The sequence below is a fragment of the Aquarana catesbeiana genome, linkage group LG05 (assembly GCF_042186555.1).
Source record: "Aquarana catesbeiana isolate 2022-GZ linkage group LG05, ASM4218655v1, whole genome shotgun sequence".
NCBI lineage: Eukaryota > Metazoa > Chordata > Amphibia > Anura > Ranidae > Aquarana > Aquarana catesbeiana.
In genome coordinates, this window is record NC_133328.1 from 96,728,550 (window position 1) to 96,741,850 (window position 13,301).

The 13,301-nt window shown below is 42.2% G+C and overlaps 1 protein-coding gene across 1 annotated transcript in view; it reads left to right on the forward strand.

The window, feature by feature from the left end:
• Positions 1–13,301, forward strand: part of RHEB (Ras homolog, mTORC1 binding) — a 37,658-nt gene that overhangs the window by 5,625 nt on the left and 18,732 nt on the right. The window contains exons 2-3 of the mRNA XM_073629990.1: positions 11,547–11,618; positions 12,426–12,493. Coding sequence (XP_073486091.1) covers positions 11,547–11,618; positions 12,426–12,493 — 140 coding nt within the window. The remainder of the gene's footprint in view (positions 1–11,546; positions 11,619–12,425; positions 12,494–13,301) is intronic.

Genomic DNA, 13,301 nt, shown 5'->3' on the forward strand with positions numbered 1-13,301 from the left:
TCAGCAAGTACTGTTTCTGGGTTACATGATAAATTCGGTGGAGCAAAAGATTTTTCTCCCAGAAGAGAAAAAGATCAAGGTTCAAAGGGTAATGACGACACTACAAACAAATCAACTGATTTCAGTCCGAAAGGTTATGTTGACTCTGGGGACATTAACCTCTTCTATGCCAGCCATCCAATGGGCAAGGCTGCATTTCAGGGCTTTCCAGAGGTTCCTTCTAAGAGCATGGAACCACAGGACAGAGTTTAGATATGAAAATAAAGATCCCCACCAGAGTCAAACGTTCACTTTGGTGGTGGAAAAGTCATGTGGTACTACAAAGAGGTGTTGTTTGGTCTTTTCCGACTGGAAAAGTGGTTACAACAGTTAGCAGGGATGGGGGGCCCACATGGGTCAGGCCTTAGCACAGGGAACATGGTCCCAGTTCGAGGCCCAAAAATCCTCAAATTGGAGAGAGCTAAAAGCGGTGGCCCTAGCATTAGCTTTCTTCTCTCAACCTCATAGGTTACCATGTCCAGGTTTTGTCGGACAATGCCACTACCATAGCCTACCTGAACAAACTGAGGTACAAGAAGCAGAGCTCTTCACTTACTGTCAGATTCTGGAGTGGGCAGAAAACCACTTGCTAGCTCTATCCGCAGTCCATCTCAAAGGCACATTAAATGAAGTAGCGGATTATCTGAGCTGACAAAGTTCAGGAATCGGAGTGGAGTCTGAACAGGGAGGTGTTTGCATTAATCACCAGTTCTTGGGGCCTTCCGCAGGTAGACCTGTTTGCTTCAAGACAAAACACGCAGCTCCCGAATTTTTTCTCCCTTCAGAGAGACAACTGCTCTAAGGGGATAGATGCTCTGGCACATCCGTGGGATTTTCGCCTAGGATATGCTTTTCCTCCATTCCGGTTAATCCCACTAGTGTTGAGAAAAATACTCGGTATCAATTTTGATAACCCCACATTGGCCAAAGAGCTTGGTTTGCCATGATTCTTCAGTTGGCAATCAAACCATGTTGGCATCTTCCGCTCAGTCAGGATCTGTTGATTCAGGGTCCAGTGCATCATCCAGATGTAGGCAGGTTAAAGCTCACTGCCTGCTATCTGAGGAGCAATTAATGAGAAGCAAAGGCTTTTCAGAACATTTAACTACTACATTGCTTTCCAGTAGGAAAAAGGTAACCAGGGATATTTACGACAAAGTATGGAAAGTCTGTTTGTTTCTGTCATTCAGAACATAGGGATGTTAAAGACCTAGTTTCAGTGCTGGAGTTTTTGCAGAAAGGTGCAGACAAGGATCTTGCGGTCAGCACTCTTAAAGTGCAGGTGGCCGCTTTGGGAGTTTATCTGGAGAGATCCTTATCTTCAGAGACTCTGATCATGAGATTTTTTTTCAAAGCACTTTCCAGGTCTAGACCGGTCCCGGTGAGGCATTTCCCAAATTGGGATCTCTCAGTGGTTCTGCAAGCCCTGGCAAAAGAACCATTTGAGCCTTTACAGGTCATATCCCTAAAGAATTTAACTTTGAAAACTAATTTTCTGGTCGTAATTTCTTCAGCAAGAAGGATTAGTGAACTGCACGCCCTATTAGTAAAAGAGCCTTTTTTGTCAGTTTTTCCTGATAGGATTGTCCTAAAAGTAGATCCAGGGCTGTTGCCAAGTGGCAAGCTTTAGTAACAGGTCTCAGGAGATTACTCTCCCAACCTTTTGTACTAACCCTACGGGTAAAAAGGAAGAGCAGTTTCACAGCTTGGACGTAAGGTGTATCCTATTACATTATTTGGAAGTAATAGGGTTTAGAGCTTCAGATTCATTATTATTTTTTTCTGGAAACAAAAAAGGCCACCAAGCATCAAAAGGATCATTGGCTAGATGGCTTAAGACCGCTATTTCTGTAGCCTATTCTCAAATGGGTTTATCTTCCCCGCTGGGAATTAGGGCTCATTCAACGAGGGCCCAGGCCACTACATGGACAGAAAGAGCTGGTGCCACCCCAGATCAGATTTGTAAGGTGGCTACGTGGTCAAGCTACTTAATGTTTGTCTGTCATTAGACTGGATCTCCTGTCAGCAGGAGATCAGGCTTTTGCAAGAAAGGTTCTGCAGGCTGTGGTCCCCCCCCCCCCCCCCCAGGGGGGGTTAGTCTCTATTATCCTCTAAAGTGCTGTCCTGAAAGACGTTAAGGGAAAATTCAAGTTAGACTTACCGGTAACTTGTTTTCCAAGAGTCTTTCAGGACAGCTGCATCCCGCCCTATTATGTAGATAAATGGATAGATACTGTGACTAATCATATCTCGATTTATGTGTTCCCGTTTGGGGCCGGAGGTTCACTACTACTACTACTAATACTACTGACAATGTGTGGAAAGGAGCCTCCTTTTAAAGTTTGGTGGAAGAGGTGTTTCCTGTTTGCAAGGGGAGGAGTCACTCTCTTGTGCTGTCCTGAAAGACTCTTGGGAACACAAGTTACCAGTAAGTCTAACTTGAATTTTTTGCTAGATAATTACTTGGAAACCCCAAACGTTGTGTTTTTTTTTTTTTTTTAGCAGAGGCCCTAGATAATAAAATGGTCTTTGCAATATTTTATGTCCCACTGTATTTGCGCAGTGGTCTTGTAAAGGCAATTTATTGGGGGAATACACTTCAATGAATTTAAACTGTAAAGTTGGCCTCTCGGGTGTTTTTTTTTGTTTTTGTTTTTTTTTTTGTGTGTGTGAAAGATGTTACGCTGAAAATTTGATCTTTATTCTCAACAAAAAAAAAATCCTTCCCATTTTTAACCAGAATCAGTATGCAGGGTAGGTTGGCAATCCCCATCTGTGGACCCGATAAAATCTTGTAGTGGCCCACAGGCCGTAGCTTGGACTCCTGGTTTAGTGTAGATTAAAGCCTGTCTGTTTCCCACTAGTGCATTCGCTAAAAACATCTGCATCCAAAAAAAAGCAAAGCACGTGAGTGCATGTAATTGGCAGGTGATTGAAAGTAGAGATGAGATTTTAACCCTCCTTGGAACCTGTCTTTACAATGGATGACATGAAAATACATTTGCATAAAAGGGCAATGCATTGTGCATAAAAATGCATGCTTAAAGCGGTTGTATAGTCTAAATGTTAACTTTTACCTACAGGTAAGCCTATAATAAGGCTTACCTGTAGGTAAAAAAAATCTCCTAAACCTGTACGGTTTAGGAGATATTCCCCTTGCAATGAGCCGCTGACTGCAGCGGTGCATGCGCACAGGGGATTCTTGGCTGCAAGCCTGGCAGAAGCTGGACCTTGCCGGAAAGAAATCTCCAGCGCGCATGCGTAGGAGTGACGACATCGTGGCTGGAGCCGCGATACCGGTAGACATGCCGAGGCAGCATGTCAGCAACCTTGGCGTGGACCAGGTAAGATACCGATGCCTCGTTCTAAGGTAAGTATTTCATAATGAGCTAGTATGCGGTGCATACTAGCTCATTATGCCTTTTACCTTACAGGTGTATACAAAAAGTCAGCAGGTTTACTACCGCTTTAAATACAAACACATTGTGGGTGCACATCCTCCTTGTAGATTTGTCTGCTGTTGTCTGGGACTGTGCTGTTCCCTCTAGTTATTCAGTAGGCAGTTTTCATGGCCTTGTTGGTATTGCAGACTTCACTAGTGTATTGGCCTGTAAATTCTTGATTACCCAGGCCAGTAGGAAATCATGTTATAGTACTCTGGTGTAAAAACAATAACAGTTGTGGGAATAGCTCATGAAACCTCAGGAAGCATTAGTTCAATGTAAAATTTAACATAAAAGGCAGCTGACATTTCAGGTCACAATGCTGATTGCAGTCTGGAAACATCACTGACACTGTAGTGAGCGGGCTGGTCACAGGCATTTTCTACATTTGTAAATATTACAATGCTGACTTTTCCAATGTCAATAGTTCATCCTGGATATTTCTAAAGTTAGAATCCAGTAGATGACAAAAGCACACTTGTGTAACTTTCTGCTTTGGTTCCCTTCGGTAAAAAACATGCATCGGAGACCACTGCTGAGATGTTCACATATTAATAGGATTTCTTGTGTGTGTGGGGTGTTTGGGTGTTTTCTTATCAAAAAAAAAAAATGAAAAAATAATAAAAGCTGGTCTAACTTTACAGTCTTCATATTTAAAAAAAAAAAAAAAAAAAAAAGTTTAAGACTGCTGTGACAATCTCCATTTTATTATCTTATTCTCTGGGGTGTCTTGAAGTATATAATGTTTGGGGGTTCCAAGTAATTTTCTAGCAAAAAAACCTGTAAAGTTAGACCAACTTATTTTTTCATCTTCTTTTTTTTTTTTTTTTCTTTATATTGTGAAAGATGTTACACCGAGTAAATTGATATCCAACATGTCACTCTTCAAAATTGCACCCACTTGTGGAATGCCAAACTTTAACACTTAATCTCCATAGGCGACGTTTAAAAATGTCTACAAGTTACCAGTTTTAATCTAGTTTCCTGATTAGATTTCCCCTCTTACTGCTAATGCCAACCCAAAATTTGGGGTTTTCTTTAAGGCTCCATTCACACCTATGCTATTTCGATTGAAGTGGAATCGGATTCCAGAATTGTGGCAAAACGTGTAACACATTTGCAATGCTATTAATGGCACCCCAAACATGGTGTGACACAATCATGGCAAAAAAAGCAAACACTTTGGCTTTCTGCCAAGATTTAGTACATGGGCTTCCTTGGAGCAGAGAGGCCCATTCAAAAACAAAGTTAGACATGATGCTCTCAGGTGTGAAAGGGGCCTTACTTTTGCTGACGATAATGAGCAGGACAAATTGAGAATCTCCCTAACGAGGACAGACCTCATTAATAACTCAAGTGTTCTAATCCCTCTCCACTCATTCTAAAACAAAAAAATACGTTTTTCCTTTTGGTTAGTTTAACATTTTGTCTAAGCGCTATGCTGCTTAGCCAATTTTCAGCTGTCAGAAAAGCTCTTCATAAAATTACCCAAGGTCTTTAACAAATGTCTAAACTTGTTAAGCAGCAATGACAGTATGCTTGATTGCAGCTGTCAACACACCAATGAAATATCTCTTCCTAAGGGTACACACAGGTGCTTGAAGATCTCATGTTGTGATGTGGTTGCAGAACAGTACAAGGAGCAGTCATTTGTTTATCTCCTCAGTAATAATTGCTGAATGCTTGTAAAACGGCAGGCATAGTGCTTTGGGCTTTCTTACTTTTTAGTTTTGGAAAGAGGTATGTAAATGCTGACCTAATACTGCTAAGGATCCATAGGTTGCTTTTAAGGAAACAGACATTTTAACCACCAGGCCTTTTTTGGCATTTTTGTTTTTAAATCAGTATTTTTTTTTGTTATAAAAAGTGTTTTTGCACAAATACCGTGATGCATAAAGAGCAACAATTGCCATTATTTTGTTCCCTGGGGTCTGCGCTAAAAAAAAACCATGTCACGCTTTAAAACGGCACATTCTCGTGGAGGGGCGACAAACTACGGTACTTAAATCTCCCTAGGTAAAAAGCTAAACATTTTTATAGGTTGCCTGTTTAGTGTTAGGAGTTCTAGTGCTAGAATTATTGCTCTAACGTTCATGGCGATACCTCATGTGTTTACATGACTTGCGTATGCTTCTGAGCATGGAGGGATGGGGGCACTTAAGAAAATAACTTTTTAAAAATCGCTTTTATTCCTATTTCAAGGAATGTAAACCTCCCTTGTAATAGAAATAAGCATGACCGGTCCTCCTTTTTATAGAGATCTGAGGTCAAAAAGACCTCTAATCTCTCCTTTACTTAAAAGTAAAAGATCCCCAAATTTTTTTTTTTTTTTTTTTATCATTTGCTTAAAAGGGTTGCGTCCGCCCTAGACCGGATGTAACATCTTGATGTCGCTCCAGTCTTCCAAGGCCATAGAGGCGATCAGACTCTGCTGTGACCCAGCTTGTTGCACTGTCAGATTGTTTCTCGGGCGTGCTGGTGAAAACAACCTGTCCTCTTTCCACTTCTGAAAGTGAGCCGCTCAGACCACTTTCATGAGAGCCAGCTGCCGGCTGATAGATACCAGGGTTATGGCTTTAGCCATAAACCTGGTAAAAAAACACAAGCAGGCTGCAGCATATAGGTATTATGGTCGACAAGAGTTTAAAATAAAACTTGGAAGATGGACTTAATTGCCACTATTAACTTGTTGAAATGGTGTGCACCAGGGATGCCATTCTTGTCAATCTTTCTAGTGTTTTGAGTTGCTGACCAGGAAATGGTGTAGATGTTCAGGGAGCATACATAAATGAACCCGGTTGTTGCTATAACTTGCAGAGGGCAACTTCACTTGGTGAGATAAGGAGCATCCTCCTCCTATGGCAACAATCAAGAGTGCCTGATACTGTGGTGCTCTTGAGTTATGAGGCTAGTGAACTGGTTCTCAACATTTCAGGGACTGTCGATTGGTCGGTCAGACACCCAGGATGAAGAGGTTACTGGAAAGGGAGCAGACTGAATTCAGAGCAGTTGGGTCTAGCATCAACTTGTTCTATTACACTTTGAAAGTGACAGAAGCTGAATTGTTGCCATGCACAACTGCTCTGGACTTTGTAACTGAAAAACAGCTGCAATTCCTTGAACACTATTTGGTCTTGCTTTTGTGTCCAAAAAAAAAAAAAATTGGTTTGAAGAAAACCTACTTGCTCGCCTGGATGCAGCGTCGCTCTAATGCTGCATCTGTACCCTGCCGCCTCTTGGATCAAGAACTGAGCGATCAAAGACTACTTATCGCTCAGTTCTGTCTTGAGTGAGTAGACAGTGGTGACTTAGTCACCGGCTCTCTGCGCTCTGGCCCTTGAGCACTTACTAGAGCTCCAGACTGTTGTGCAGATTGGAACCGATGGCTCAGGCTTTCAGTGGCATGCTGAGCCAGCTGCAGGTCAGGCATCTAGGTGGATCTTGATATTAAAGCTTTGGCCCTACTTTTTAATGTGGGTTCACGTTAAATGCACTTGATGTAACATGGTTGGGATCATTCATGTAGCCTCTAGCTTTAGTATGGTGTAGTCTTGACTGCACACTTAGGGCAGTGGATCCATTTAAGATCTCCCTATATTTATTTAGTAAAACCTCCCACACCTTGTGACATGGAAGTCGGAGGGTGTTGGCAGTCCATGAATGTTCTCAGACAGCAGTAAGGGGTTCCCAGGTAGTCTCTTGCCAGGAAGTGCAGTCTAAGGCCCCTTTCGCATGGAGCTGTCCATTTTTACTACTCCACTTGCTCAGCGGGGATCGCTCTGTTGATCCCCGCTGAGCCGTCAGATGACAAGTCCATCTCTGCGATCTGTACAGGGACGGACCTGTCAGAGTCCGCTCTCCCCCATGGGGGAATCGGATGATTACGGACTGCCTATCTGTTCTCATCCTATCTGCCAGACGGATGGAAAATAGGACATCTGGATTTTGCGGGACGGATCAGATGTCGGCGGACATGTCACCGCTGACATCTGACGCTCCATAGAGCTGTATGGAGCGACCGTTCAGATCTGCCTGGAAACTGACAGGCGGATCTGATGCAAAAGGGGCTTAAGGCTAAAAGGGTACTGCCTTATTCAAAGTTTAGTCTCTATACGTTTTTATAAGACAGCAGTTCAATTTTGGAGACTTTTTTTTTTTTTTTTTTTTTTTTTTTTTTAAAAGCTAGTTATCAGACTACCATGCTGACAGTCTTGCTTGAGGTTGAAAAACTGATCTGGACCAAGTATGCAGATGACTAATGACTTTCTGACCCATGTACTTGTTCAGAATATTGAAGTATATGTGAACCCTAGTTTTTCACGAACTGCCCGTTTTCAGAGTTAAAGATGTGTTGGATTTATTTTTTTTCTTTAACCACTTAACGACCGGCCACTGTATATGTCATTTTTTTTTTTAAAGATGGATATCTTGGTAACGGCAGCAGCTGCTGCCACAACCGAGGTATCCATATTTAGGGCTGGCGTTTCTGTACACGATAATGGTGGTCTCTGCAGCGGGTTCGCCGCAAGATCACCGTTGGCGGCGGGGGAGGTGCCACCCCGCCGCTTACCGGAGCCGTCGGTAGCGGCGGAGGAGATCGGGACCTGTCAGTGCTTCGGTATAGTGACGAGTGAGGCCAAGATGGCGCCCACCCGTGTCTATACCATAGGACGGCCGGAGCGATGTCATTACGTCGGCTCCGCCCACTTCTCTTAAAGGCACTTTTTTTTTTTTTTTTTTTTTTTTTTGCTTCTTAGTCTAAATATGAGATTTGAGGACTTTTTGACCCCAGATCTCATATTTAAGAGGACCTGTCATGCTTTTTTCTATTACAAGGGATGTTTACATTCCTTGTAATAGGTATAAAAGTGATCCAAATTTTTTTTTTTTTTTTTTTTAATTTTACTTTATTTTTTCACTGTTTAAAAAAATGTTGTTGTTTTTTTTTTTTTTTTTTTAAAGCGCCCTGTCCCGACGAGCTCGCGCGCAGAAGCGAACGCATACATGAATAGCGCCCGCATATGAAAACGGTGGTCAAACCACACGTGAGGTCTCACCGTGACCGGTAGAGCGAGAGCAATAATTCTAGCCCTAGACCTCCTCTGTAACGCAAAACATGCAACCTGTAGAATTTTTTAAACGTCGCCTATGGAGATTTTTAAGGGTAAAAGTTTGACGCTATTCCACGAGCGGGCACAATTTTGAAGCGTGACATGTTGGGTATCAATTTACTTGGCGTAACATATTTCACAATATAAAAAAATTGGGCTAACTTTACTGTTTTTATTTTTTATTTTTTCCAAAAAAAGTGCGCTTATAAGACCGCAGCGCAAATACGGTGCAAAAAAGTGTTGCAATGACCACCATTTTATTCTCTAGGGTGTTAGAACCCCAAACATATATATTAAGTAATTTTCTAGCAAAAAAAACTGTTTTAAACATGTAAACACCTAAAATCCAAAACGAGGCTGGTCCTTAAGTGGTTAAGATTTATTCAATTTAAACAACGTACAAGCAACCTGCCCAGGAACATTTACCATGTCATTGTCAACTACAGACAACAGTGCAGCACAGCTATACGTTATGAGGAGGTTATAAAAGTACAGAAATTGTAGGAAATTAACCAAACGAGCATAATTTCTGGTTCTTGGGTGGTTTCATAATTTGACATGGGCTTCTGATTAAAGTGAACCTGGGTCAGCATAAGTCTTCACCCAGCAGTAAAAAAAACTCTCCATATACAAGTTTTAATTGTGGAACACCGCTGGATTGGCTTTGAACCACTTAAGCCCTGGAAGGTTCCTCCCTCCCCAAATGACAAGCCACTTTTTGCGATGAGGCACTGCGTTACTTTTACTGACATTTGCGCTGATGTGTTATGCCGTACCCTGCTAAAACCAATAAATTATAAAAATCAAATTTCTTTGTCAATCTAGGTGTATATGGGGGTGTCTACAAACTATGGGTGAGTTATTCTTTATTTTTATTCACCACCCCCCCATGGACACTTTTTGGGATCCAGTGACACTAATAGTGACCCATGCTTAAAAAAAAATGAACTCTCTGTACTAATGACACTGGCAGGGAATTGGTTATCGGGCAATCAAAGGGTTAAGTGTGCTCCTAGGGAGTGCTTTCTAACTGTGGGGGATGGTTTAACTGGAGGAAGACAGATCAGTGTTTCTCCATCTCCCTCTGTTTACATTCGCCAGACCTGCTGAATGGCTCCTGCTGTGTCCAATCACAGCAGGTTGCTGGCGGCGCGAGCACCCAAGACCCTGTGCACGAAATTGCTTACAGGTATGTGATTTTGCTCAGGAGGGCCGCCCTGCTGCAGTATTTGCGTGGGGTGGTCCTTAAGTGGTTAATGGAGCCATTCACACAGGTGTGTAAAACATGCACTGCATTCAGATCCATAAGTGCAGAATCCAAAAATCTGCAGCGAAGAACCTACACTTGTATATGCAATAAACCACTAGCCCTGCGGCAGGTTGGCACGGTTGCGCAAATCACCGTAGCTGTACGTCGCTCCTTTAAGATGTCACAGCAGTCCCCCGCCACATGTTACAGATGCGCGTGCCCCCCGGCACCCGAGATGTAGGAACACAGATCGGTCTCCTCCCCTAGTCAGTCCCATCCCCCCTACAGTTAGATCACACCCAGGAAACAGTTAACCCCTTGATTGCCCCTAGTGTTAACCCCCTTCCATGCCAGTGACATTTATACTGTAATCGGTGGCTATTTTTAGCTCTGATCGCTTTATAAATGTCAATGGTCCCAAAGTAGTGTCAAGTGTCCGATCTGTCCGCAATGATAAAAATTGCAGATTGATATCTATCCTTTTTGATCACCTAAAAAAAAAAAAAAAAAAAACCACCAAAATAAAGCTTTGTGGGGGAGAAGGACAGACCTTTTGGGTACAACGTTGCACGACTGCGCAGTTGTCAGTTATAGTGACGCAGTGCCGTATCGCAAAAAGACCTGGTCAAGAAAGGGGCAAATCCTTCCAGGGCTGAAGTGGTTAAGCGTATAAATTTTAAGACTAAACAAAGGGGTAAAATCTTTCTGTACGCTTGCATGCTTAACTGCTTCAATACTGGGCATTTTCAGCTTTGAGCGAAAAGGCAGAGGCTCTTTACCATGTGATCAGCCGTGTCCAGTCACGGCTGATTACGATGTAAATAGGAAGAGCCGTTGATCGGCTTTTCCTCACTCGCGTCTTGCAGACGCGAGGAGAGACAATCCGCGGCTCTCCTGATTGTTTATCAGCACAGCCCCCCTCTGATGCCAACGTCAGACCACCAGGGAAGCACATAATATGTGGATGGCCATCCACATGTGCCAACATATGCCCAATCAATGGGCACTGACTGGCAGCATTATGAAAACAAATTCGGTGATGCCCAGCAATGCCACTTATCAGTGCCTGCCACTGAAGAAGAAAACCTACTTATTTACAAAAGAATTTAACAGACTTTTTTTTTTTTTTTTTTTTTTTTTTTGCACAAAAAATAAGAATCCCAGAGGTGATCAAATACCACAAAAAGAGCTCCATTTGTGGGAACAAAATGATAAAAAATTTGTTTGGGTACAGTGTAGCATGACCGCACAATTAGCATTCAAATTGCGACAGCGCTGAAAGGTGAAAATTGGCTTGGGCGGGAAGGTGTATAAGTGCCTGGTATTGAAGTGGTTAATAAAGCTCTGTCTGATGTTTAAGTTTCATGACCTAGCATTATCTGACTGATCTAGTGGCATTAACACCACAGAGCCTCCTTTAACCTTTCGAGCAGTGTCAAATTCCGCATAGGCACAGTTCAGAGTATGGCACCTTTCCTTCTTGCATCGTCTTAATTCCTTAGCTTTACTTGTATACGCTTCTCCCCCCAATCACTTTAGTAGCAGTCCTCTCAGCAGTTTAATATTAATCTACACTAGTTGTGCATAGTTACAAATGGTGGTTGACAGCTTGTGATGTCTTATGGGTTACTCTCTGCACTATGATTTCATCTTTTTTTTTTTTTTTTTTATATAAATTTTTTTTTTTTTTTTTTTTCCCCTCAGGTAAATCTTCTTTAACAATTCAGTTTGTTGAAGGGCAGTTTGTGGATTCCTATGACCCGACTATAGAAAACAGTAAGTATTTTTAGAATGTTAAGGGAGAAGTATGGGTTTATAAATTTCTCACTTCTGTACTGCAGCATCAGTCCCATATCTGCTGTGAGCCCAGGAATTGAGTGATCACATGATCCCTTGTCAGTGGTCATAAAATCTGGCTCAGTGCAGGTAGTTTGGTATAGCTGCAGTCTTGATCGCGTTAGTAGCTCAGTGACTGACTTCACCTGTTGCCTGGAACTTGTCTTTAAAGTAGAACAGAGCAACATAGTTGCAGCCCATATTATGACTTTTTTGCCCCTTTTTAAAATGTTTCCTTTTTTAAAATTCTCAGTTCCTAGCACCATGTTGTAGGATGTCCTTCCATAATGTTTGATCGTTTTGCCCTTGCTATCAGTTGTAATCACAGCAGTCAATGTGCACAGTCTAGTATTTTCATTCTCCTATAATAAACATTAACCATTTTGGTGGTAGTAATAAATCACAGCTGTTTAAAGCAAACAGTCACCATGGGGTTGATTTACTAAAGGCAAATCCTCTTTGCACTGAAAGTACAGTAGCTGTAGCTTTGAGGGGAAGCTTTGCTGATTTTATCATCCAATCATGTGCAAGCTAAAATGCTGTGTTTTATTTTCCTTGCATGACCCCCTCAGATCTACAGCGACTGAACTTCAAAGTGTACTTTCAGGTGCACGTGTAGTGCAAAGTGGATTTGCCTTTAGTAAATGACCCCCATCACAAATTTTATGCTGTTTGAAGGAAAGTATCTTTGTTTTCATGGTTGTGATAGGAAAGCTAGTCATAAGTATTTTGTTTGTTTTTCTTAAGCATTTACAAAACTGATCTGTATAAATGGACAAGAGTATCACCTTCAGCTAGTCGATACTGCTGGACAAGTGAGTACTAGGTGTTCTTCATTAAATGTGACCTTGAAATGTAGATCTGTGGTTTCTGAACCGGTAGTACAACCACCTGCCTGTAGATGCTTATTTTCTGTAAACTGTTAGGCCCCTTTCACACATACAGACCGTTTTGCCTGTTATCCATCCGTGATGGATGAAGAAAACGGACAGTGCATTCCTATTGAAAAATAGATGACAACAGATCATACATTTGCATCTGCTTCTGTCAACTTTTTTTTTTTCTGCCAGTGTCTAAGGTGTTGGTCACCAGTAAAGATGTGCTGATTCTCTGGAGCAATCCTTGCTGGGGCTAGCTATTCAGCTGGATCCATTCAAAGTGTCTTTTAGGCCAAATTGAATGGTGCCTGGGCCTCGTGTCCGAAGAAACGAGGTTTGCTTGTAAAAGCTTCTCTTTTTAGAGAGCTGGACCCCGGGATCCAGTACTTTTGGTATTAAGGTCATAAAGTTTTACTGGTGGGGTGCTATTGCAGGTCCAGGATTGTGGGTTCCCTGAGGGTCCCCGGTTCCTGAAGGTTTGTTAATGGAACCCACCGTGAAGGGTGAAGATTGGGTCTGTTTTTACCACAGAAAACCCTGCGTGGGAACGGTAAGTGGAATTTTTACTATTTTTCTTGTGGAATGTCTCCTTTTAAAGTAAATGTTGCCATGCCTAAGTGTCACCACTGGGGGCTGTATGGAGAATGTACCTTCTCATGCTTTGCTCAGAGATCACACAGAAGCAGCAGACTTTTACTTTTTTTTTTTTTTTCTTTCATTCGCTGCCCCTACTCGACGGCAGCTT